This window comes from Gymnodraco acuticeps, unplaced genomic scaffold (genome assembly GCF_902827175.1).
Source record: "Gymnodraco acuticeps unplaced genomic scaffold, fGymAcu1.1, whole genome shotgun sequence".
In the NCBI taxonomy this organism is placed as follows: domain Eukaryota; kingdom Metazoa; phylum Chordata; class Actinopteri; order Perciformes; family Bathydraconidae; genus Gymnodraco; species Gymnodraco acuticeps.
In genome coordinates this window covers 840639-868119 of record NW_022989977.1, presented here as the reverse complement: position 1 = coordinate 868119, position 27481 = coordinate 840639, and the positions used below count along the sequence as shown (strand labels likewise).

The 27481-nt window shown below is 39.2% G+C and overlaps 1 protein-coding gene across 3 annotated transcripts in view; it reads right to left on the bottom strand.

Annotated features, from left to right (window-relative positions):
- dgkb (diacylglycerol kinase, beta) overlaps nt 1-27481 on the bottom strand; it is a 62400-nt gene that overhangs the window by 13588 nt on the left and 21331 nt on the right. For 2 of the 3 annotated variants that reach the window (XM_034211438.1, XM_034211440.1), the window contains exons 8-20: nt 25320-25394; nt 24347-24466; nt 22923-23040; nt 22347-22435; nt 21903-22019; nt 21533-21631; nt 20771-20872; nt 18548-18621; nt 17889-17963; nt 14628-14713; nt 13143-13232; nt 12357-12517; nt 6473-6537 (exon numbers count right to left, since the gene is read on the bottom strand). In XM_034211438.1, the coding sequence (XP_034067329.1) occupies nt 6473-6537; nt 12357-12517; nt 13143-13232; nt 14628-14713; nt 17889-17963; nt 18548-18621; nt 20771-20872; nt 21533-21631; nt 21903-22019; nt 22347-22435; nt 22923-23040; nt 24347-24466; nt 25320-25394 (1271 nt within the window). The remainder of the gene's footprint in view (nt 1-6472; nt 6538-12356; nt 12518-13142; nt 13233-14627; nt 14714-17888; nt 17964-18547; nt 18622-20770; nt 20873-21532; nt 21632-21902; nt 22020-22346; nt 22436-22922; nt 23041-24346; nt 24467-25319; nt 25395-27481) is intronic. The other variant, XM_034211439.1, reaches the window with a different exon arrangement.

Here is a 27481-nt window from a genome sequence, read left to right as displayed (position 1 = left end):
GTAATTAGGAGCATCCCATTGGCCGGATCGGATTGTCATTTGTTATCTGCCGACTGATGCTAAACACTAGACTCCTCTGACAGAACGACAGAGGAGCGTCTTCAACAGTGGCAAGCTTATGCTAGGATTAATAGGGAGTCCATTTGAGTAAGATGATAGTTTTAATGTAGATTAGGAGGACTTTATTTTATGGTAAGTGCAATAAACGTGAACATAAAGTGCCCATGTACTTATACTGTTGGCTGACTCCTGCATCCTTCTAGGAGATTTTAGAAATCCCTTCATTAGATCTCCTGTGGAATATCTGTGTCAGATTCTTGTTTTCAGTCGCATGTAAGTAGCTGGTTTTATAATTCAACTAGTAGCCACAAGGCCCCTGTGTGTGATTGTAACTTCAGTGTATCAATGCAAAGTGTACTGCAATAATAACTTTGGCGGTGTGAATGTGAGTTCAGCTGTAGTAGTTTCAGCTGGCACACCAAAAGGAAACAGTGGCTCAGGTTTCCAGAGCTACTGAGGTGTCGTTTATTTGCACAAACAAATCATAAAACAAAACTGAAAGAAGAGGACATATACAAACTGTGTGGCCAAGAAAAACAACAACCCAAAAGGGCTTTAGAGAAACATCTCACACCAAGAGAAAAACATCAGAAACAGAAAGACAAACGTAGCTCAAAAAGGCTGAATTCAAACAGTACACAGTGTTCATCACAGCTCCACTGGTCACCATATTAAAGGATGTCAGACGCAATAAGCTTCAGTGTAGCGCCGCTGTCCCGAGGCCACAGCACCTTTAGATGCACTTTCCACCGGCCACACTGAACGCCAGGCACACAGCCATTGATTTATTTCCCCTCTGACACTTAATCTAACCCACAATGATCTACGACCTTATCTTCACACTAATTTCTTCTTGATCAGAGGTGATAAATATCGCATTGACATAACCAAGTCTTTGTGCATTGCATCAATGCACTGTTTTGTTTAACATGACACCGCCTAGAGCGCTCCGACTCCGACTGGCAGTTTGAGAAATGACCCGAGTTGCATCGCCTTGCCTTCAGAGATGCGGCAAGCAGTTTGAAAAATGTATTTCTTTCTGTTGCACTGCAGTGATTCATAGGAGCTTTTTATATACCAAAACTACTGATATGGGTATTACACATCCAACATCTTTAGAAACAAAAAAACTGAGCTGTTTATAACTCACATAGAAATGAACTGATAAGCTGTATATACTTATACTGCACAAAAAGAGCTAGATTGTCTCATTAGCAGACAGTTGGTGGCAGTGCATGTGAAGTTAAAAGAAAAAATAAGGATCATTTTAGGCTTAAAGGTCTAATTTGACTTATGTGTTAATGGCAGGAATACTTGGTTAGGTTGCCCTTCATTGCACAGACATTCCCGCTCTTTCATTTTAACACGCAAATGCTGTTATCAGGCTGCTTAACGGTGAGCATAACAATCAAATAAAGTTGAAATTAAGGAGAATCTAATTTGTAATACTGTGGGGAACTGTTAAGACACCTGAAATGAACTAAAAGCAAAACTGTTAATTAATGATACAAATCATATTTAGAGACTGAAAAGAAGCCTGTATCTTAAATCATTGACATTCTTCAACCTTCCCTCCACGTTTTCATTCAAAAGCAATAAAGTGTGATGAAATCAAATGTTCCTTTTGAGAAAAAATGTAGGACATTACAGCAGGAAACATTATCCTTTAACAAAGAATAATGGTGAATGTGGGTTAATAATAATTAAAAAAAAGATATGGCTATTAATGTTTTTTTTTTAAAAATACTTCATGTTCGGTATAAAAGGCCTTTATCAACAATGTTACCAGGAACATGAAGGTTTTGTATCCGAATGACATTTGCTACGAGTGATACAGATTAATAAATGATGTCCATTAATATTAGCCCGGTATCCATAGGAATAACATCTATTGTGGATACTGACATACCTTATGGTACACTTTTTACAATTACCACTATCCTTTTTATTTTTTATTTTAAAGATAAATTGCCTTTATCGGATTGGTAACAGAAGAGAGAAAGACATTACATTAAACAGGAAACATGGGGTGAGTCTGAGACATGCAACAAAGGTCCACAGCCAGACATTAAGCCAGTGAGTTGTGGTAAGATAACCATTCAGCTACTGGACCTCCAGCTTCATACTGTTTAACATGTTCATTGTTGATATGGCTTAATGCAAAGAGTTTTGTAGATACATCATCAGATTTAGTAGTGAATACAAATTAAAATCACTATCACTATCTTACTATTGAATATGTGTGTGTGTGTGTGTGTGTGTGTGTGTGTGTGTGTGTGTGTGTGTGTGTGTGTGTGTGTGTGTGTGTGTGTGTGTGTGTGTGTGTGTGTGTGTGTGTGTGTGTGCCCACTGAGCTGGGGACAGGGCCACAGGTGAGATCCCTCTAAATTACACACAAGTGGTCATTAATTATAGATGACACTTTGGTCACATAAACGATTTCATCCTCAAATGAGGTCCGAGGGCGGCCGCTACTGAGGTCCACTATTCATGTGTGTGTGAGCGTGTCGGTAAATGAGTGTGTGCACATGTGTAATTTAAAGCGCCATCACCTGTGGCCCTGTTCCCAGCTCAGCAGGAAACACGCACACACCTACATGCCTACACGTACATTAGCATTAGGTGTGTTGATGGCTGCGTGTGTTGGTGATTCCGGCGGCCCTTCCAGCACATCGCAGTCTTTGATGAACATACTCATTATGCTAAAGAGTGCTCCATGCCTGGGCTTCCCTGTGCCTTCAGGAAAGGTTAACTCAGGATGGTTACACAGCACAGCGAGACACTGTGGGCGCACGGGCGCAGAGCGGCTCTGGAGGAGCGCCGTGACGGTGTTAGATGTATCGGGACCAAAAATAGATCTGGGTATGCAGGGCAAATATCATGGGAACATCAAGGTGCCATGATCGATGCCAAAGAATAAACAAACATTGCAGGTGAAGCCTCACCAGCTTTCACACGGAAACTAAAACGTCCCAAATCAGATGTTTGCCCTTTGATGAGCTCTAATCAAAAGCCACTTTGTATTGGCTTTGTATCAGAATATGTTCTTGAAGTGAAACAGACTAATGTCTATTCATATCTGCCCAAGATCCCTTTGGTATTTATCCAGATTGGATGATTCCAATCCTTATCTTGAGTAAATGTTTCTATAACCACAACAATTCCCATAAAAGATGTATAACCTTTATATAGGTAGAGTTTGATAAACGCAACGAAGGTCAACAGCCTGAAATTTGCCCGGGGAGTTGCACTAAAAATAGTCATTGCCTTTACTTAAAGATCTTGAACCAGGAAACAATCGGAATTTCCATGGTTCAGGAGTAACGCAAGGAGGGAAATATATATATATTTTTAGAAGTTATAGGAACAGAAGTGTCGCAACTTCAGAGTCTTTTGTTTTCATTCGTCTGACGCTATTGAGGTTGCGCAAAGTGGATATCACGGTGTTGATTAAATGTCCCGTAAAGCTTTGGGGTCGTGTCAGTCTGCACTGTACTGTATGTCAAAACTAAGAATTGGTTCAAATGAAAGAAAGGAATCTGCTCAGTGGCTCAAATCTACCAATCTGAACATCAACGGGTGAATAAAGATATACAGTATATAAGAATGAAACCGTACAAAGTTTGTCATTTTCTAAACCTCTCTCTCTCTTGCTCCACCTCACTCTCCTCATTTCTCACACTATCCATCCCTTTCCCTTAGAGTCATAGATTAGTGTGTAATTACATTGGAGATCAGCAAAAAACGGGGTGAAGAAACGGAGTAGTATATTTTAACAAGGCGGTGGAGGAGTGTCAGAGGGGGGAGGGAGGTGGCGCAGCCCTCGTCACGGGTCGACTGATTGTCTGCTTTTAATCCTCAACCTCATTATCACCTCCAGGTCCGGCAGTGGCAGTAAATGAATCTATCTGCCGAGTGTCAAATCTTCACACCTTCGCCCTGGTAATCACCCCAAGGTGCAAATACAGAAGATGGATTGAACAAGAGAGATGAAGGGAAGAGCTAGGGTATGACCCCTGCATTTCATCAACAAAATCCCCTCATTTCATGATTAACAAAAGCTACATGATGTTGTTTGTTTGGTAATTAAATCTCGTTAATTTGTATGCAGTTTCTTTGAGGTCAAACCAGGGAGAAGATGTATACTGTAGATTGGGATCGGGGGGGGGGGGGGGGGGGGGGGGGGGGGGAGTAAAAAGCTTTACTGCAGTCAGAAAATATAAAAAACTAAATGTTGGGCTGAAAACTTACATGTTTGTTTATCTCATAATTTTGTCTAAGAAAACAACTGAATAGCCACGTCAAGGTTTCAAAAATACGGTGACACTAGAACTTTGAAAATACATAATAAATAAGCAATTGAATCAATGAAAATGTGCCAATATTAATTTTGTTTTCTATCCACAGTGCTGTTCCAAAATACATGTTGTTGTACAATGAACACTATCAAAAATAAATCTTCTAATTCTGAGTATTCTGTACAACCAACATGTTCAAACAATTTTACGATGCAGAAAGTCAGGAGAATCTCTACAGCAGTTCAAAAGTCTTTCATTAAATACCTTTAACTGATGTTAATCAAAACAAAGAAAACGACTCATTAGTATCTTGTGCAAGAAGGTATATTAGTAAAAGTCTCTATCTACATGTGTGTGTCTATAATGTGTGATTATTAGGATTTTATTTGACTGAAATATTTCAGTGCATTCATGTTTTTAGTGAGTTTTATGGTGCATAAAGCTTGTTAAAAAGTAGTCAAAAATATCAATCCTTTCATTTATTTTTGAAAGAAACATCCTTATTGCAGATAAAAGTGATATAAAATACTGTAGCAGAGAAAGGCTGCCTCTTATGACACTGAAGATCCTGAGAAACTGCTTCAGGCTGCGGGAAAATGACTGTGATAAGTTGCAATACACCTCCAATGGACACGAGCCCTTTGGACAAATTCAACAAAGTCTATGCTACCTTGAAAAACTATAATCATGCATTATTGAATCAGCAAGGATAGTGTGTAATAGAGAGATCCTAAACCCATTCCCCCTACTGAATTATTCATTGAATTCAAATAACAGACAGAATAATTTTCTTAAAATATCTAAATCATTTTTCACAAAGGCTTAAAATGGTGTAAAACAACAGAGCTGTGTGTGTCCTGCATGGAGACCTAGAAAGTGACTGAAGTTGAGTGTGACAAACAATGTTGAAACATGAACATTGGTACCAGCGTATATGGGGATTACTACCCAACACCCTCTTTATTTTATCACAAAATTAGAGTCAATACGTTTATCTATAAACCTTCTTTTCCTTGTGAAATATTTCTCTCTCATATCTGCATGTTCAAGCAACAAGCAGCAGAGGGATGGTTGGCTAAATGTTGTACTAGGGTAAAAAATGATAATTAGTACAAATGGGATTATTAGGAGGCTGCATGTCATCAGTCTGACTGATCCATGATGTCAAACTAGCCAAGCAAATTCAATTAGGCCTGCAATTACTCCCTGGCGCTAGTGGAGACGTATGGGAGACTTTAAATATTGATGGAAACATAGATGCCACATTTGTTCTACTCATAAAGGTAGACGCATCTTCTCGAGGTAATCGCTAATGCTAAATATGGAGCTGGTCCATTCGTCATGCTGAGCTCCAGATCAGATCTGCACATACCCTGTTGGTTTGTTTACACTGGGAGGAGTTTGACATTTTCTCTTTCATATCGTTAGATAAAGTGAGACTTGTTCCCATTGTGGTCGTTGGTTCAAGAAATATTTCTATATATAATATATTCTATCTATGCCATAAAGTTGCAAGATTTTTGATTCTGAAGGGGACAAATATTTTTCAATTACCTCAATGTACACATTCATGAAAAAGAGTGTGCTCCTATAATTCAAATTTCAGCTGTATGTTTTATAACAAATATGTGCAGCCAGAAAAATATAGTTTGGACTCGTTAGAAACTGCATGGATCTATTGTGGCAGTTTAAAATAAATGAAAAATAAATAATTGTATTATATTAAGTTGTGCAGTATACAATTACTGAGATCGATAATATAGGTGTTGGCATACTCCATAGTATATAGTATTTTTATAAACCCATTATATATACGCAATGAATTAAACCAAATGTAAAATATGCGTAGAGATAGTCATCATTGAAAGGAATTTGCAAAGCCCATTGAAATGTTTAGATAATTGTTGAAAACAAATGCAGCCGTTGTATTAGCCTGATAATGTAATCAGGCTGCTATTCATAGCATTAACCGTCTGAATTAGTGTTAACTCTTATTGCAGTATCTTATGGTTTTACTGTATGAGGACAGAACAGTTTGGAGCCTCTGGGATCATATATTACATTTTCTTTACTGAACAAAAACATTTCAAATAAACCGTCAGCCACAAACGTACCTGCTGTTGAATTTCTCTGGATGCTTTTCCCTCATAACATGGAAACGATGTGCGATTGAGGCATCCTGAAAGAAAGAAAGACATATCATTTCAGCGACTGTAAATAATGTTGAGTTTGTTGCAGGGGATTTTCTTCTCCTCAAACTTAAAGGTCACCTATTATTCTGTTTTTCATCAATATATTATAGGTCTTAGATATATACAAAACATGTCTCTGAAGTGTTCGGCTCCAAATAACAAACAGATCACCCATAAACCCCTCTGTTTCAAAAGTGCTGATTCTCTGGCTTTTACTTTAGATGAAAATAAGGAGCCTCTCCCCACGCCCCTCTGAGAGAGATGTGGTTAAAAAGAACACAATGTTCAGGTGATAAGGGGGGGGGGGGTGCAAACACATCGTTATGACATCATAAAGTGGCCAAATCTGATCAGCTCATTTTCAGACAGGTTTTGATATAAATGGATCAGGACAAAAAGAGAGAGAATCTTTTTTCCTGAAACTTCCAGAATCTCTTTCCACGTGTTGATGTTTAAAATACATGAACAAGTGGATTTTGAATAATAGGTCCCCTCCTTGCTCAAAATATTATACATCCTTTTACACTTAACAAATATGATGTTTAATTATTTTGTGACTAACTACAGTATATCCTTCCGGCATTTAAATATGCTCACATGGAAAGCAACTAAACAGCCACAGCAGAAGTGTAACTGCCTTTATATCCTATGCAACTTCTTCCTCATTAACCAACTTTCTAGAGTTCTCAAACAGCGCGGTTACACCTTGCGTGTCCCTTGTGTATGTTTTTATATGATGGAAGAAGCTGTGTGCAGGAGGTGGCAGCGGGGTTGAACCTGGGATGGAGGGGTATTGACAGAAACTCTGATGAACAGCACGCTGTCTCCACACAGGCTAATTAATTAAACACACATTGGGAGTAATCACAGCTCCCAGCTAACCTACAGGATGCTGCCGACACCACGGCAACCAAGTTGTTTTCTCTCTCCCTTCCTCCACCTCCTCTCCTCTCTCTTCATGTCACTCTCGACCTTCCTCTCACCCTTTCCTGACTCCCCCCGCCCCCAGTCTCTCTCTCTCTGTGACCTGGGGCTCAGGGTGGAGCCTCATTGGAGCTCTTGGTGTGACTGTGAAACAGTTCATGTTACATATGTTAGTGTGGTGTGACTGACAGAGACGCTCCACCAGAGTATTAACACCATCTCAGTCTGGCAAGAGTGTTATCCAGTTTTTAAGTGAGAACTTACACAATAATAGTATGTTTAAAGTAAACCTATGATGTCGTTTTTTAGAAGACACTTTTTTTACTATGCATTTTTGTGTTTTTTAGGCATGTGTTTTGTGTCTGACAATTTCTGCTGCCTCAAAAGCCACATTTTGGAGGGAAATCTTACGTCGTAATTTACCCAGATTTAGTTGGTCTTAAATACGATCAGATAGATCACTTTGTGCAAAGGGTATATTTAGATGTCTACAGTATATACAATTGTGAAAAATGTAAAATCAAAATGCAACTTGATTATGAATGAAGTTATCAATATATCGAGTGATCAGATATTATTATTGTTATAAATCCCCATGTTATTACCAGATGTTATTTTGCCAAATGGACACGACAGATATGAAGTATTAGTTAAGCATTATAATGAGCAATTTTGTAATAATTTATATTTTTTGAAAGTTTACTAATTATGATTCTGCTTTGATTAAAGTAATTTTTTTCAATAATTTATAATTACATATTGAACTTCTGCCTGAGTAGTAACTTGTTATTATATAATCAGAAATACAATCCTTTGAACAAGGTGTTTAATGTAAATAAGTAGTGTACATGAAAACTGAATATCTTTGACATCAATAAAGTATGGAGGGAACTTTTGTCAACAGATTGTGAAGTCTCAAGTAATGAAGTACAAAGGCATGCAGACATTTTCTTTAATTTACACTTCTAAGCCAGTGTGAGAAGGAAAATGCTGGCAAGGCCTTCATGAACAACAGACCAAACTTTGAAAAACTTGTTTTTGAGGCTCTGAAAACATCTCAGGAAAGAGTGAGAGAAAGTTGCTGTAAACTTTCTGAATTGGTTCCTCTCTCGCACTCCCTCCCCTCCACTGAAGCAATCTGTTTTGACCCACTCCATTTTTGAGTGGCACTATTGAAACAGCACCTACAGGGAGGACCCCCTGCTAGCTCTCAGTACAGAAATGTAGGAGAAGCCAAAAAAGAACAAAATCAATGGAGCTTCTCTTGATGTCTCTTCAAGACGCTGTAAGCAGAAGACCAAAAGAATCCTTCAAGATCCCCGCAGACTCACCTCACGCTTCCAACGCCAGCCAGAAAGGTGAGATGATGGATATATCTGAGAGACTGTAACTTGATTTTCTTACAAACAGGACAATAGCTGCAAGAAAGGGAGCAAAAGCAAGAAGAGGTTGTCTCCCCTTTGGTTTGTGCTCTATTATCTGAGATCTGTACAAGTGGAGCTGTGGCTTTTGCAACAGTAAACAGCGATTTCAAGCAGCTACCAGTGGACGAAGCCCTTTGTCGTCCTACATCCATGCAGCTTTGTGTGCTTTCAGTGGAAACACTTTCAAACAAACCAGCAACACTGCCTTGTAGTTAAGAATCAACATCACAAAGAATATTTGAATACAAAATATTGTTTTTGTATATCTGTCTAAATTGTATGATTACAGTATATGTGTATCAAAACATTGTTGATATGCAAAAAAAAATATATATATATTAAATATACTTTAATAAGAAATACTTTTTTCTACATTTAAAAACAGAACTTTATTTTTTAATTCCCACCACTATTTCATAACAACTTATAGAGCAACTTTTAGTTTGTTCTACTGCACAGGTTAAATGTGTCACCCATTGTATTAGGTGTAGTTTAACAGATGTTTCAATAATGTTTAATATCAATAAATAATTATTTATTGATTTACAGTATTTATTTATTTTTACGAGAAGATGTTTCTACTTATTTAGTTTGAAACATTGTTGCTTTTGGATAAAAAGGCTCTATTTTTAGACCGTTTATGTTGCTTTACCATCTGCCATTGAAAATGTGCTCCTGAAAATCTGTCGATGAAGCTTATAGGACGTAATTGAGAGCTCAAGAATAGCTACTAACTGGAGATTGTGGTGAGTATTAAGTGATGTTTACAAGGTCGAAGAATTCATTTTAAACGTTTAAACCAACAGGGATGAAAGGCCTTATCTGCTAATCAAGATCATGCGATATGAACATCTACTAAATGGACATTGTGTTCAACTACTATATACATCTTAAGACACTGTTAAAAACTAAATGTGCGAGTTAATCCCACCAACACACGTCGGACACATTCACATGGCGCAGCCTTGACCCCCTCGCGGCAGTAGGACATCGTCAGCTCACTCACTCCCTCTCTCCCTCTAGCTGCCCTCAAATAATTACCAATGTAAAAATCTGGCACCCAAATTAATACAGGACATGTGTAATGTCCTCTCATAGCTCAAAGTTTAGTCCAATTATGAGTGGGCCCCAGCAGTTTGATGTGCCTTTCACCACGGGGGAGAGTAATGGCTTTGACAGGAGCGCCAGGGTCATTAAGGCGACTGACTGCATTATGGTAGGGGAGCGGGCGCAGTGATTAGTTCTGTCTCTCACCCCTGGCCCTGATTGAGATCATTACACTTCACGTCACTTCCACATCCTCCCAAAGCGATGGCCAACATTAATTCTCAATCCAACTGGGCCCTGGCAGTAGGGTACGTTGAAGGGATTTACAAAAAAAAAAAGATGGTTCTCCTTTTTTTGGAAGAATCACCTGAGAATGACCTGAGTTGGATAATAATTCAGTTTGTTTGTCAGCTGCTGACACTTATTATTTGAGAGGTATGAGACCAAATACAAAGTCATAAGGAACTTCTCTTTAAATGACTTCAAGGTGTTGACACTCTGCTGCTGATCTTTTGATTTCTACATTTGTATTACAGAAACAATCTACTCTTCATCTGCATAATCTCTGAGGTAATTATTAGCTTGACTTGTCGTGTAATCTTTATTATAATTTGAGTTGTTTTCATTCGAACGGAAAGCAAAAAAATGGATGCAAAAATGTGTCACAAAATATGATATCACACTCAAACCCATAGAGAGCTCAAAGTCTTTTTAATCCCCCGACAAACAACTTCATTTGTCATCATCACGCCTGCTGGGTGCTAATCCCTCTAACAGAGGAGAGACAATATGGCTTATAATCACTTTATGAACCAAGCACGCCAAAGCTGCTGTCTTTGGTTCAGCAACACAGAATCAACCGGTCCCACTAAAACACACACTTGCAGTTGTTTTTAGGGTTTTGTAGCTTAAGTTAACGGCGTGAATGACTTTTATAAGAAAGACATGTTTTGTCCATGAGTACTCATTGAATCAATGCATTTCTTTACTCATCTTCTCCTTATCCAAAACCTTGCAACCAGACTCTGATCCCGATCCATCCATTTGTAACATGAAACTAATAAAGCTGCTTAATATGGAAATACTCAAGTGAAGTACCTCAGGGTTTTTTCCTGAAAGTGTTGAATTTCATGTACTGCAAAGCAATGCAAACATCAATTTCTGCAAAGTATGTTTTTCTTACACTTGTGTTTGAAGCTGGATTTTTGCTAGAACATCCCCTATATTCTCTCACAATGTTCACAAGACCTGTCCCCTAATATCCTCTAACATCGTCATTAGAGGCACAGGCTGGACGTGTTATTCAACTAACATTTGTAAGGCCATGCATCACTTATGAGGCTGCCACAGTCTGCACACATCTCACAACACAGAGTGGCTCCCTCCTCTGCCACCTGCAAATGTCAATTACCATATTTCCCCCTGACATTTATCAGTAATGGCTAACATGAGCTACGTGAAATAAGCGTCATTATGTTGGAGATGGACAGAGGGGGTGCGTAACACCATGCAAAGACACAACAAGGCTTGTTTGTCAATCAGAGCTGGATGAGGCTTGAGCACATCCTAATAAAGGCCTAACCACATTGTAATCAAAAACAAATGGATGAATGATTATGCTGCTCCTCCAGAAAGTGTGTTTAAAAAAAAGAATCGACTCGACCCTTAATAATATAACAAAGCATCTTATTGTTAGTGCGTCAGTCCATCCTCCTTTATTTATTTCTGTATTTTGGTTAAGCTGTTTACTGGCACCTCTGCTTTTATGTGACTGAGACTCTTTGTTGCAATCAAACTTAAGTTGGGTGTGAAAGGTTTGAAAATGTGCCATGTGCTTCCTCCAACAGCAGAGCAAAGTGTGCCACCACTGTAACTCACAGCCAAGTACGTTTTTCTCTTGTGAGGTGTTGATTGGTCAATGTGGTTAGAGCATTTTGAGTCATCTTTATAAATCTGATACCGGCCTGCTTTAAAATATCCTTTACATCAACTACATAATGTTTAGGCAACTACAAATAATGTATAGTGTACGTGTATCTGTAAATATGATGCAGGAAACAAAACAATGCAGTGTCTGTCAAAATTAAATACTTTTTGTCTGATACTCAGGACTTTAAGATTTCCTTCATGAGTGCATTGGTTGTGGCCCTTGACTCAAAACATCATTAATTACATGTTGTCTATAAATCTATTAGACATCCCATCCATTCGCACTCTTTTTTCCAAATCTGTGATTTTTGTATGGTTAAGTGTCAAGACAAGCCAAACTAATGAACCATGTATCTAATAATTGTGAAATGGAATGGAGCTGTTTGATTTTTAAATGCGTCAACCCAAGACCTTTTAATATACATAGAACTTAAGATTCATGTTTACTTGTTCCTGTATGTCATGAATATTGTCCGACTCACCACTCCGATGGAGAAGTAGTTGTTGACGATACTGTAAGGCACCGGGTCCCCTCGCTCCTCTTTGTCCGTGGGCGTGACGTCAATCTTCCAGCGGTCCAGCATCAACTCTGAACTGTTCTCAATGTCCCGCATTATCTTCAGGAGGCTCTCGCCCTCATAGCCTCGGGAACACAAACCATAAGTGTGTTAAAGTGTGTTAAATGTGTTGAGAAACACATTGTGAAACTTTCCTGATGGTTTTAGGTGCAACTTACATTGTGAATATACATTTTTTATTTTTAATAATTAAGAAACAGAGTTCCTATACACTTTTAAAGCTCTATTATTAAAAAGTGATAGATTTTGTCATTAAAACTAAGACTGTTTCTGATGTATAATAGAATACAGGAAGGTGTTTAAATGTAATGAAAACAAATGTGGGCTTTAAAAATGTATCTCATGAACCAATGTGTTTTTCAGTCTAGGTTCCTCTTGTGAGTGGGAAACCCTTCATAGTGTACTTTATTCAATATTTTGTGATAATAATTACTTAATCAATCTTAGTCTATGTTGATAAATCAATTAATCATGTGAGTTCGTTACTACGTTTCAGTTTCCCAAATGTGAAAATATGCCGCTTGCTATTGTCTTAGAAGTTTAGTTTCAAATCGTACATTTCTTAAAACGTTGTTAGTGATAATTATAATAACAATTCAGGGTTAAATTATAGTAGTCTCTCACTATGAATGTAATAAGAGGAATTAAGGCAATGTATTTCAGTGCAATGTATCTATTTCCTGTCAGTACCTCCTCCCCATCGCAGACACCTCGCCAGGTCGTTGCCCGTGCCAAGAGGAAGTATACACACAGGGGGGTTCCTGTCCAGGTTGGCCTTATCTGGGGGAGCGGGACAAATATTACAACATGATGCGAAACGAGGCCAAACCAAGAAAACAAACTCACTGCAAAGACTTTCAAAGACAGAACCGAATCCATTTTGCGGCAGCATTTATAAAACTACAAGTCAATATGAGCGTTGTCCAGTCTATTCCAGGAGGCCATTATTACCTCTCTTTGTTTTGATTGATAAAAAATTGAGGCAATTTTTCAGAGCAAAAATAAGTCACACGTCTTCAGCACCCAATAAAGGAGGGATGGTGGGTTCTTCCTACACAAATGATGACTTGTATGTTGTTTTCAAACTCAGGTAATCATGCCATTTACCACCCTTGAATACGCAGGCTCGGACGTAATGAAAGTGTTTCTATACCAACCATAAAGTACGCTTTATAATTTCAGCCAGAACAGCCAGAGCTGCTGCTGCCTTAGAAAACTAATAAAAACACATTACATTTTGCTAAAAAAGGAAATTGAGTGTTTAAGTTCTTGTGTGTAGAGAGTAGGGTTGCAAAGGGGCGGAAAGTTTCCAGTAAATTTCCAGAAAGTTTCCATGGGAAGTTAAGCTGGGGAATTTTGGAAATATTCGATGCAAAATTAAACAAAAAAACATTTTTTTAATTATTTTTCTTTTAAATAGAACAGAACAAGTTTTGATTGTTTTATTGAACAATTATTTGTTTCATTGAAGAACGAAAACAGGAATGTTGAGTTAAATATTACTCATCCCCCCCAACCCCACTCATTAAAAAAATGAACAAAAATGCACCTCCCATCCAAAAATCCCCACCAAGTCCCATTCAAAATGTTAAATGAAAAGAGCCCTTCTCCCTCCAAGTCCCATTCAACATGCAAATCTTCCTTCAAGCAATCCTCTGCATTTTTGCTAAACCCTTTCAGTCAACAGGCTCTTCCTGGGCCTCACACTCTGAGTCTTCCTCTTCAGTGTCACTGTCCAGCCTTGTTGAGGATGGCTCTGTGTCAGGCTCAGAGAGCCTTAGGTTTGCCCGAATGCCAACCAGTTTTTCCACTCTCACATTTGTGAGCCTGTTGCGAACCTTTGTGTGGTCTCAATAGCCATGCAGCAAGCAGTGTGCTATGGCATGGATATTCAAGTGTACTTGAGTGGCATCTGTTTGTTTTAGTCAAGATTATGCTCAAATTGACTTTCCCCAACTATATTTAAGTTCCCTATGAAGAGCCAACCTTCAATTTTGAAAATTCCCATAAATTCCCATTTATTCCCGTGGAAAGTTTCCATCTTTGAAAATTCCCGGAATTTTGCAGCCCTAGTAGAGAAGAGTTTGTAATCTGTGTGATATAATTGATGGTAGCAGATTATTGATATTGTTGTGATGACATAAAGTATTATAAAATATATCATGTATTCTGTACCTATAAAGTCGAGGATCCATCCCACAGTGCCGTCTCCTCCGCAGGCCAGCACTCTGAAATCAGGAACATCTCTGAAGAAGTTCAGCCTGCAAACAAACACAGTGCGATTGTGCATTACGTTTGTTCTCCACTTTGGATTTTCCACTGTTATTGTATATTTAAAAATCTTATTGGAGAACTTATCTAGCCAGAAATGTTTTGAGGTGTATTCTTATACATGTTGTACTTCCGAAAATTAACCCCAAAATATATTGTATTAAAACTGATATAAGGTTGAAGTGCTTTACCATTCCGTTTTGTTCACATTGACTTTACTTCCTCCTTTTTCTGTTTGTAAAAACTAATAATAAAACAAATTATTGTAGGAAATAACTCTATATAAAAGCATTGTTTTTACACCAAATAGGAGAATTATGTTATATGAACAACTACATTATCAAGTGGTTTCTTAAAAGTGTGTTGATTATGTTGCCTCTTGAACAAACTTGTATTACAGACTTGTAATTAGACTTTGAGGATGGAAAATGGAAAATGGCAGTCCTGATTCCGGTGCAAAGTGAAAAAAGTGATGCTCTAAAAAAGGCACTAAACGTCACTTCCCTGCATGACATTATTCTGTTTTTTACTTGGCATTCCTTTTCAAGAAATAAACAGAATATGAGATTGCGGAGTCCTTCATTTTGATCTGCTCTAAAAAAAAAAGATACATTTGTTCAGGTGTTGAAGGCTAATGACAAAGATCAGCTTTTCTCTCATCACTGAAAAAATAAAATGTTAAGTGTTAAGAGATCTGTGTGCAGATCAGGAGCATATATTTGAGCCTACTGCCACTGCTTCACTGCAAACCCCCTCTAATTCCACAAAATAACACATGTCGCATTGACAATTATTCATTCGGTGAGTTAGCCTGCCTGTTCGAGGGCTAATTGGATCATGACAGGCAATGTTCAGTCCAACTTCTTCCGTTCCTTCACAATAACAAAGCCCTAACTGAATGAGCCAGCCTCTGAGCCTCGTATGGCGGGTAAATGATTCGCTCAATTACTCTCCAACTGGGACCACAAACCACATTAGACGCAAAACAGAAGGCCGTGAACATGAAAGGCAACTTTGGGGATATTTAAATACCAAGAAACAAACACTTAATTTGCTATAATTGCATTAGTGAGGCAGCTAATTGACAGCAGTGCGTGCGGCTGCTTCGGCCTGCAGTGTCCAACGGTGACCGGTCACCTCTCTAATGTGTGCGGCGGTGCGTACACTTGACTAAATGTTAACAAGGTTACAGCGGGGTAAGGTCATCTGGAATGTTGTCAGCTCTGAGGAGAAGCTCTGGGATTGATCTGCAGACAGCAGAAGGGATGCAGGTGATGTTTCAGGGAACGCACAGGGACACCAAGAGGAGAGAGACAAAACAGTGAACACAAGGTCGGCCACAAGAACTTGCAGCTTCGTTGGCACAATCTGTGGCATGGGATTTGTGCACCCTGCCTGTATCGCTGTGAATTTATTTTGTATGAGCCGTTCTGAGATCTAATCAAAGCCAAACAACGTGGCGGCACGGCGGAGAGACATTCCTGTATGTTAGGTGCCACCAAAGTGTTGAAGGAGCCTTTTGCATGTAAATGATCCATTCATTTTCCTAATCACAAATGTGAACCATAGGAAACCTGACGCTGGCCGCAGCTCCAGCCTGCGGAGAGCTCCTCGTCTGTATGCATGATCACATGTGGTATGGTGAGAGTTTCACCCCTCTCTATCCGTCACTCAGCTGTGTCACCGGCTCTCCCTTCACATACGGCTTATGCATATGGAGCCGCCGCTCGTCTGAGGCTACAGCATGATGCTGTCGTCTCCAGGTTTTGTTATGTGTGAACTCACCTCATTTGTGTCGGTGCTGTGTGAGGGAAGCGAGTAAAAAGGTGTAATGATAAAGGTTCTCTCTTGCATGAGATTGTGGTTATTAAATGTGAGCAACAACAGCCTGTTTGTAAACAGAAGTTCATTAGCAGATACTGTATGATATGATGTCTTTCCTTTTTTCTATTTCGATGTTGACTATTTCACGTCATAATAAAGCATTTAGAAATGCAACTTTATGGTAGCAGGATTGTATTTTCCTTTGAAATATTCATATTTTAAGGTTATGTTTTTAATTTAAACCATATTTCTTGCAGTGCATTGCTTTTCTTTTGCGTCTTTTGAAATAAAACAAACTAAATGGGTTTTTTACTTTACTCAAGAATTGAGGATGTTATGCTTCCATATCATTCGACTCCAGTACGATTAACAGTCACTTTTATCACTCTTGAATAGGCAGTATTTAAGGGGTACATTTACAACGCTACATTCATCTAGTAGAACTTCTACTTTTAGTTAAAGTGGACCTATCATGCTATATTTGAAAAAAATATAGTCGGGCCATACCTATACAAAATGTCTGGTATTTTGAAAAAAAAACTTCACAAACAGTTCACCCATTGTAGCCATGCCTCATACTGCTCAAACCCCTCTTTTGCAGCCCTGTTAGAGAAACGCGGATCTTGGGTCCTTAGCTTGAAAAAAAAGAAAGAAGAGGAGGCGGAGCTAATGCCTGATCAGAATTCTACCGGAGATAAAGTTACATTTGGCTGTGATAAAACGCCATCCTGTTTAAACCACGTCAAGGATTATTTCTGAAACAATATGGAGCTCAAATGCTTTTTCTCTTGCAGGTTTATCACAAGGCAAGTTATTTTTTTATTTCCTGCTTTTTAAACACATGTGCTCTACAGTACAGGTTAGCTCTGAGTGTTAGCGAGGCTTATAATGTAAACAAAGACGAGATTACGTCCAAAACACGTCAGGCATTGTTTCTGATAGCAACTTTCTGTGGGTCCGCCGACGTCACAGCGGATGGAAACGTCACAGCGGATGGAAAAGTCACAGCGGATGGAAATCTGTATCCGCTCGTTGTACACCCGTTTTTAAAAGATTTGGGTACGGAGGAAAAGAGAGAGGGTTTTATTTTCTGACGCTGCGTGAGTTCCCCGACGCACACATATTTATGTATAAAAGACATCACAAAGTGCATTTTGCATGATAGGTCCCCTTTAAGTTACCTTCTTCCGTGGTTTAATAAACAGGGGGAATTTGAACAGCAAGCAAAAACAGTTTAATGTATATATGTGCATTTAACTGTTGTTTTAAGACAGGCTTGAAAAATAAATTAATAATATAATTTAGTGATCTACCCTTGTTTGAACATACTGTACAACTTACCCTGGCATGGGTCCATTCTTGGCCAGGTTGTACACTTGTCTCGGGTTCAGAAGATACTGGAACTTTCTGTATATCCTAAAAGAGTGAATATGCCGAGAGATTAGAAAACATCGAGATGACAGAGACACAATGCAATCATTTGTTTCAAACATCCCAGATAACAACTAAAAAATGTGGATTAGGTGTACAATTGTGTCCTGTAAATGCCGACGCAGGCCGGCGTCCAATCAGATCGTAATAAGGCAGTGGACTGGGCAGCAGGGTGGGACATACCCAAAGTCCCCTTGAGGAGAAATCATTAGAAAGACTAATTCATTTTAATTTCAATTTCATTATATCAACTGGCTGAAGTCATATTTTGATCTCATAATTTAAACAAATGAGGGCCGGCGTAATAAGTAGTGAGTGAATATGTTTCAGTAATAATCCAATTAGCCTTGGGTTAAAGAAGGGGGACCAGTCAGGGAGGTGACAGTGAGGAGGGCGTGGAGAGCTGACGGTGAAGGCGGCCAGCGCTTTAGGTTAGTGGTATTGTGTTTTTATTTGACTAAGTAAGCCTAGAGCACTTGGCAGCCAGAGGCCATGCAGCCTCCCTCTGCGGCTGAGGAGCGGGGCTTCAGAGGCCTCTTGTAGCATGTTGAGACAGATTGTGTACTTACCTCTCTCCCTGCTTCCCTCCGCTTTTTGGATTGACAAACACTAGCAGAGGATGAGTGCCCTCTATTGTTGTGATCTGAAAGGGAGATGTCAAAACAAACCGTTGGTGTTTGGAGACTGCAGGATGCTTCACAGGAATTCACTTTCAAGCCATATCCCTCAGACGTTTTATCGAGTATATACGGCACATCCAAGCAATGCCAGTCATCTGTTTTATTTCATAGTTTTCCAGTTTCATTCCAGAGGAGCACAAGTGGTACCTGGATACGGCAAAGTCAGGCCGCTAACCGATTCTTCGTCTGAGTCCAAATGAAATCGTGTGTTAATTATAATATCCAATTATAAAAGGAGAACAATGATGAAGCCCCAAAAAATGTATTTCTAAGGCAAAATAAATCACATAAATGTTCCTTTTATGTTGAGTTTTGGTCAGATGATGTTAAGGATCCCATGAAAAGACTCAAACAATGTATTAGTCCACATGTTAATAATTTCCTACAGTGTCTGTGGCACACAGCCCGAAGCCCTATCCTTCTAGAAGTCACATATCAGTAAAACAAGTTCACAAATATCAGGTTTCTTCTTTTAAAAGGCTCAGAAATGTCCTTAAACAGCAGAGCACTGTCACTTTTAGGAATTTAAGCTCAACTAGAGTTAAAATGTGTTTTTGGACGACAACAAAAAAGCTCTATGCCATGCAGTATAGGTAAAAGATTGTTCAGACTTTGGATACACAGACACAACTTTTCTTACTGCCGTTTGTTGATATTGCACATTTTCTGCAAATAATTTCTTAGAGGTTATGAAGGCAGGTAATATGAGATGCCAGGTATCAGGTTTAAGCAGACAGCCATGGATATACAGTACAGTAAAACAACCCATCTTTCTCTCAGCTAATCAATACTCTCAACCTAATAAATCATGATTCACAATTCAGTCTTAGTAGTTATCTGTCACTGCTTCCTAATTGGCAGGGCAGTTTGTCTGGTGTCACGTGGGGGGGGGGGGGGGGGGTTCTCTGAGCGGTAGTGAGACTGTGGACAGACAGAGCCTGCGGTGCCGGAGGCCAAACTCACAAATCGCCACATAAACAAGCTCTAATCCAGCGGCCCTGTTTGGATCGCTCCTCGTGCAGTTAGTCTGCGACAACTCGCCCCGTGCTCTCCCTGACACAGATTAAGCGCTTAACTCCCCCTGTCTGCTATCCCAGCAGGCCGAGGGTGAATTAATGAGCTCCCTGTCCAGTCCAGAGTGATCCATTACTTCCTGTAATTATAAATAATAATCTTGATTATTATGCTGGTTAGCCAGAGAGAGGCATAGATGGATGTGCCTGGGATATGATTCATCATATTTCTCTCCTAGCCACACGTAGACGAGCAGTCGCCACGGACAGCGGCAGGTTTCCATCGCCTGCCCGCTGCTGACAGATAATAGAGAGGACCGGAGCGGACTGAGCTCTGCTGTTTAATACGGAGTCCCAGCAGCGCCTGCAGAGCATCCCATCATAGGTCCCAAGACCAACTGCAGAGGTTATTGTTAAAACAATATGGGTCTGTCTATTTTCAAATAAATGTCTTTCTTCAAATAATTGTTCAGACTGATGGGCTATAACTGGTGCAGCATGCAGCAGCAACTTCACAATAAATCCACCCAGATATATCAGATCAATCAGATATTGGTAAAGGTTCCACAGTTTAGTCTTGGGACAAACCGTGGAACAGGCTTTTACTGTTTTAGGAACAAATTCTTCCTTATTACACCAGCTGTGATATGTTTGACTCAAGGACCTTCTTTGCACCGGTTAAGCTCCCCGTTGCTCTATTTTAAGTTAAATTATTTACTTTTTATGTCTAACTACTGAAGTTGTGACTAATTTTACTACTTCTGCTTCCGATATAAATGACTAAATAAGGGATCAAAAGGCATAGTCTTGTGATGATCTGAAAGAAATACATCCAGGCTGTAGAATAACTCTGGAAATAAATTGATATATTACATCTTAAAGTTAGAAAAATTGTAAAAGTATGTAACTAATTTAAAATCGGCAAAATATTTTCCCACCACAGTGAAACCTTATTTTTGCTGAAATCAATATGTAAAAGGAGATTTAGATCGATATAGGATAGATACAATTAAAGTCATCTATGTGTATTGCAGTATGGTGCAGATAAATTGTGTCAATGTGAAAACACTACACAGAGCGGAGGGCAGAAAGCTCTCACCTGCAGTCCTTGGCCGTCCACAGTGACGGAGTTGGCTCTCTGCATCTTCCCCCGGCTCGACAGACTGCACCGGGAGTCCTTCCTCAGCGTCGACTGCCTTTCCTGAGGTCAAAGGTCAAACAGAGAGGATCCAAAAAGATGTTTCCAATGTTATGATGTCATAAAAAATTTAATATATTATGTATCCTATCTCCAACTGAAATTAATTCATGGCAAAATAAATAAGACTTTCCAACAGCATTTAGACCATCGTTTTGAAATGTAAATACAAAACAAGGTCAAAAGGTCATTTTTATTAGTTTAGTTCATTATCAGATGTTGATATTCAGAGATTGTTTCTCTCTTTCTATACAACTAGCATAAATTCAATTAATCTTATAGAATCCGATAAATTACAAAGATGATTTGTTCAAGCCTTTAAAGAAGAGTTTGGCTGTTGCCCTGATTGGAGCTGCAATTTTATCTGTTTTAAAAATAATTTTAACTTTTTTATTTTACAGCTGGCAACTATTAATAGCAGTCAAAATGACCACACAAATTGAATAATCTATGTTTTAGAGATATTTAATGAGAAATGTAGGTTACAATATTTTCCCCTGAAATGGATTTGAAACATCTTGGAAATAATCTCGTAAAATCCGTCTTTCAGAGCTCAGTGGGAGAACCCAGGTTGATGATTGCATCCTCAGAAAACAACAGTGTCAAACAAGGTTATCCTCTCTCTGCCACGGGACCGCTGACCAGCGAGCAGAGAAGTCTTACCAGGACGACGGGGCAGATTGAATTCGGGGGCAGGATGTGATCCTTCAGGGGTCCGCAGTCACACTCAGGTTTCACATGGGAGGCACACTTGTTATGGAGCTGGAGGAGGTGGCAGTTGTTATTAACAGCAAACGTGTGTCAATAACAAAACATGTGTACATTTTCAGATATATGCTCAGGATTTATTTGCATTACTTGTGTCAATGCTTCAGTTTCTATTTTTCTATTAACTTGCAACAAAGTGTTTTCTGGGTGTAAATTGGTGGAATGACTTGTGAGGTATCAGAGGTGCTAAAACAAAACCCTAAAAAACAAGAAGCAGTGGGAATATAATGAGGAGGTGGCTGCCTCTCCTCAGGTGGTGGCTTACCGTGATTTGACACCACACACAGTGGAGCCCAGTCAGGCCCTGGTAACACTTAACGGTTTTGTGACACTTGTCACACTTGGTGGGGCAGTTCCCTTCCACCCAGAAATGATGCATTACCTGCGGAAAGAGGGAGAGACAGAAGGAGTGAGAAAAGAAACATGGTGCAGAAAAACAAGATGTTGTATACAAGTGACAACAATTAAAGAAAGCAAGAAGGAAAGAAAACAAGGAAGAAGGAAAGAGAAAAAACCCAGCAGAGAATCAGAAAGGCCAAACAAATGATGCCATCTGTGTCTTTAAACTATGCTTGTCCTGGTAATTAGAAATGCTAAGTAGCAGATCGAGTTTTAATTCCCATTAGAAGAAAAGAAGCCCTCATCCAAAGCCCTGTGGAGCATCGCTGATCCAAGCGTGCCGATTGGTAAACACTCCAATTGGACGCACCTCTGTGTTTTTCTTGGACTTGACATAGGTTTTGATGCAAGACGGAGGAGCGCGAGCCACACAGCGCTCATGCACTGTGTATTTGCAGACTGGGGAAGAAAGGAGAACAATGAAATGCAATGTAAGACTTTCAACTAGGAAAAGACACAAAACAGAGGGGAAAACACATTTTCATACAGTTTGAAATGATATACACCAAGGTTTGAGTGATGTGTTTCTTTAGCCACTATAAACACAAGCAGGCTTTATTCACACGACTGTCTGAATGTGCCCTAATTGTCTTTTTCCCCTTTTCTGCTCATAGTGTTGGAGAAAGCACTAGAAACAAGTTTTAAATCATCATGTGACACTAAAGTTCTTGGTAAACCTCATTTTAATTACTTCTGTTTTCAAAGGGCCAAGTGAAAAATCAGATGGCAATTTTTGAAGTAAATTTGATCACAGTGAAACATCCATATTAAGTGCACTGCAACAGACAACACTGGACAGACAGTAAGGGCCAAGTGTAATGTATTTCTCTCTGTCCGTGCCAATCAATGTATCTGTCGAACCCTTAATGGTAAGTGAATTACTCACAAGAGCAGCAGAGTCCCTGCTTCCCCAGTCCAATTAGCATGTTGAGACACAGGTTACAGTAAGCCGGCTTGTTGAAGTGCTTCAGCCTCCACACGTGTTGCCCGTCATCTTTAACATTCTGGAGCAGAATCACAAATGATTGATTCAATAATTAAGGGATTCAATTTATCATTTCACATTCTAGTGGAACAATCATTCCCTAGTTATTTCAATGATTTAATTGTCATTAAGATTTGATCACTAGCTGTAGTTAGCTTTCTATTTTTATTTAATCCTTTCAGTAAAGACTCAGGACAAGTTTTGCTGTCTTCCCTTTGCAGTATTATTCATTCATAAAAAATGACAATTGGTAGGGAAGACTGCTGAAGCCAGTCAAATGGTTCCATCTAGTGGAAGAAATATGAACCGCTCTCAGTTTGAGGATCACGCTGCAGCAGTGAATAAGGAAGTTCTCAGGAAACCACTGGGTTTATTTCATCTGTTACTAAATCATTTTTGAGTTTTACAATATGAATTAATGATGATGATGAATGTGTTTGTGTTGTCATTTACTGCGCCTGACCTCTTTTAGATGATGCTTGAAGTAGCATGGGCATAAAGAAAAAAAAACATTTCAGATGCGTATTTTTTATTTTTTGTAAATGATAGTAGAAAAAACGTTGAGTATAACAAGAGCTGAGGAGAGACTGATAGAAACGGAGCAATATACACTTCTAGGATGCAAACAAATACTGTATCAGCTTAACTTCTCCAGGTCGTTGTTGACCCACAAACAGTGTAAGGAAACTCTTAAGTATCAGTTCTTAAATAACACCTTGAGTCAAGTCATTATAAGTTTGTATGTACAGAAATTAAAATATCAACTAACCATTTAAGGTGATTGGTCATTTGTCAGGGTTATGTCTCAACATCTTTTGCTTGGATTGCCAACAATGTGGTTAACAGACTCCGGTCACTGGCAGAATGAGTTGTGATAACTTTGGTGAACCCATGAATCAGGCCCACCATGAGGTCAAATGTGTAAAATACCAACAAACAAAAAACCGACATTTCATATCAGCCTTTGCTGGGAAACCGCTAGACTTGAGGACCATGTTCGCCTGCTGATGTTAGCATTGAGCACAAATCACAGATGTGTCTAAATACAACTCTTCATCATGACTGTAGACTGTTAGTTTAATAAATGAACATTTTGATATTGTTAGGTTATTGTAAAATGGATACAACAGATAAAAACTGCTGTACATGTTTTGACTTTGTAAAATGAAACTATTTGAATAGCAGGTTCACAATACATGAGATTTCAACTGATGAAGAAAGAGCTGTGTCAAAACTGGAAGCAAATATTTCAAGGTGATCCAATTTTTATCCAAAAGGCCCTTTCTAAGCCTTTTTTCTTGTAGCCTATCTCTCTGTGGCCTCACCGTCTCCAGGCCCAGCAGAACCAGCAGTGGGATAGTGGTCATGCCTCCTTGGATCCACTCCTCCAGTGACACCGTGCCATCGCGATCATAGTCTATCTCCGACATCATATCCTGCAGGATCTACAGTAAACACAAAGACAGAATTAAAGGTCCCCTAATATACTGTTTTTCATACATATATTATAGGTCTCAGATATATACAAAACACGTCTCTGAAGTGTTTGGCTCCAAATACCAAACAGATCATTGCAGTATCCCATAATCCCCTCTGTTTCAGGCCTGTTTCCAAAGTGTTGATTCTCTGTCTGTTACTTTAGAAGATGAAAAATAAGGAGCCCCTCCCCACGCCCCTCTGAGAGAGATTTGGTTAAAAAGAACACAATGGTGCTCTAGGAGGAGATTCAGGTGATAAGGGGGGGGGGGGGGGGGGGGGGCTAATGGTTACACAAGCCAAAATCGTTATGACATCATAAAGTGGCCAAAATCTGATCAGCTCATTTTCAGACAGGTTTTTATAAAAATGGATCAGGACAAAAAGTGAGCAAAGCTTTGTTCCTGAAACTTTCAGAATCTCTTTACACAGACAGGACACATGTTGATGTAGAAGAGACAGGCAAAAGTGAATTTTGCATAATAGGTGACCTTTAAAAAAACAAATATTTTTCACAGTTTCACGTTGTATATTGGAGTAATCTGGTCTCAAATAACATGGCGATGAAATAAACTCTGTGGAAACTACATTTAATGAGCATATCAATACTATACCCACTTGTCATTTTCATTTTAACGGCTCTTAAATAAAGTTCAGTAACATCCTTTGTGTTAAAGTCCTGCCACATTGTTGTGAAAGAAACATGTCTAAGATTGTTGAGAAGGCGTGTGGTTACAAGCCAAGAGGTTTGCCAGACAGGATATTATATTCAAATTCCCATCATTACTGATTTCTGTTAACTGGGTGAAATATGTCTCTTACTGGTTTCAGCTCAGTCACGTCCCACTCCAGGTACTCGGCTACATGCATCATCTGGGAGATAATGTGCTCCAGCTCCTGCGGCGAGACCACAGACAGTCAATTACAGGCACAAAAATACTGTATTTACCTTTCTGTATATTGCAGCCTTACACGTTGATGTCCTTTAATGTCTTTGGCGTGAATAGACTGATGAACAGTGTGTAATAGTAGGTTAGGAACGTCATTCTCACAAAACAGAAGAGTTGTTCAGAGAAAAACAAAGGCAGCGTGGGAAGAGCTCCGAGTCTGACGGTTTAATTACAATGGTTACTTTTTAAGGGGGGGGGTGGGTTTGATATTGGGATAATAAATCACCATGATGCACTTGGACCTCTTTAAGATGTTAAAAAACAAAATGGTATTATTATTATTATGTGTATTATCTTTAACATCTGGGTCACACACAATGAATATTTCTGAGCGCTCTCTGTCCTCTTTTCTCTACACTCCCTATACCAGCTTATAATGGGATACTAATAATAGAGTACATTACAAAACCTCTCCCCACCCTTTCTCCCTCCTAGTTAACCCACCAATCCATTCTATGCACTTTCTATACTTGTACACAAAAGCACTGGTGCGCTTTCATTCACAACTTTTCTCTTGGATATTTGTTTTTATGTCATATTCCTAAACATGTGTTGAAGTATAAAATGTAGAGAATGGTAGCAAACGGTTTGTGCGTTTGTAATAGTATTATTTACCCCTCAAGTACTAACAAGTACATAGAGTAGAAAGACAACTTAAGCATCTAATATACAAGTACTCATTATGCAAAATGTCCACATTATGAACTCTATATACTGGAGTTATTTGAAATTTAATGAATGAGCAGCATTTTAATGTTGTCATGGTTAATGGTTTATAAACAGTATGAGTAATTGAATCAATAATAGAGTATACAATACTAATTTAATGTTATCTTGATATAAATGCAGTGAAGTGAAAAGTACCATATTTTTCACTTATTTGTAGCTAAGCAGAAATAAAGTGGCTTCAAATTGACACACTTAAGTAAAGTACCTCAACATTGTGCCGACATACAGCACTTAAGTAAATGATTGCCCATTATTATTATTATTATTATCACCAAAAGTGCTCATGTATTTTTTGTTTGTATATTTTTATGCATCTTGTTTATCAGTTTCAAATCATTAACATTCAACAATTATAATGTTCTTAAGGAACGCAAACCCTTGAACACAAAATGACTCTTAAAAGGTGGGGTAGGTACGTTTGAGAAACCGGCTCGAGATACACTTTTTGTTATATTCCATGGAATGCTCTTAACATCCCGATAGCAATGAATATCTGAAGTGCTTTGACAAAAAATCCATTAAAAAAAATGTCATCTGTGGAAGCCGTAGTAAAAGCACGACCAATCATTTTAGCCGGCCCGGCTAAAATAACTATAGGTTACTTACGTAACCCCAGTTCTCAGATTAACATGAGGTGAGATGTCTCACTATGGGATGCGCCTCAATGCGTATGCAAACAAAAGCATCAATCTCATTACGCCAATCCTGATTGGCTGGTGATCTTGACGTCTACGTCAGGGAATCCACCCACCCTTTAAGTAGCTTGCGCTACGTCGCAGCGTCATTCAAAATAAGCACCTCTTCTCGCTTTGCCTTAGCAAGAAGGGCCGTCTGGTGAGACATCTCACTTCATGTTACTCTGAGAACTGGGGTTACGTAAGTAACCTATAGTTCTCATTCATAACACTCCGTTCGATGTCTCACTATGGGATATTGAAACTCCCGTATTGCTAGACAGGCTTATCTCGAAAATCACCAAAACAACTAGAACTTAACAGGCAGAACTCTGTCTCAACACGGGGCCCAGCACTGCACGGGCCACACTTGGAGCAGAGACATCTAGCCTGTAAAAGCGGACAAAAGTGAGCGGTGAGGACCAGCTCGCTGCTGCACAAATGTCTTGGATGGAAACACCCTTGAACAAAGCCCAGGATGTAGCCAGTCCACGAGTAGAATGAGCACGCAGGCCCGTTGGTGCCTGCAAACCCTGACTCGTATAAGCCAGAGCAATCACTTCCACAATCCAGTGGGAGAGCCGTTGCCTGGTAACGGGCTTGCCCTTATGAGGGTTAGCCCAGGATACAA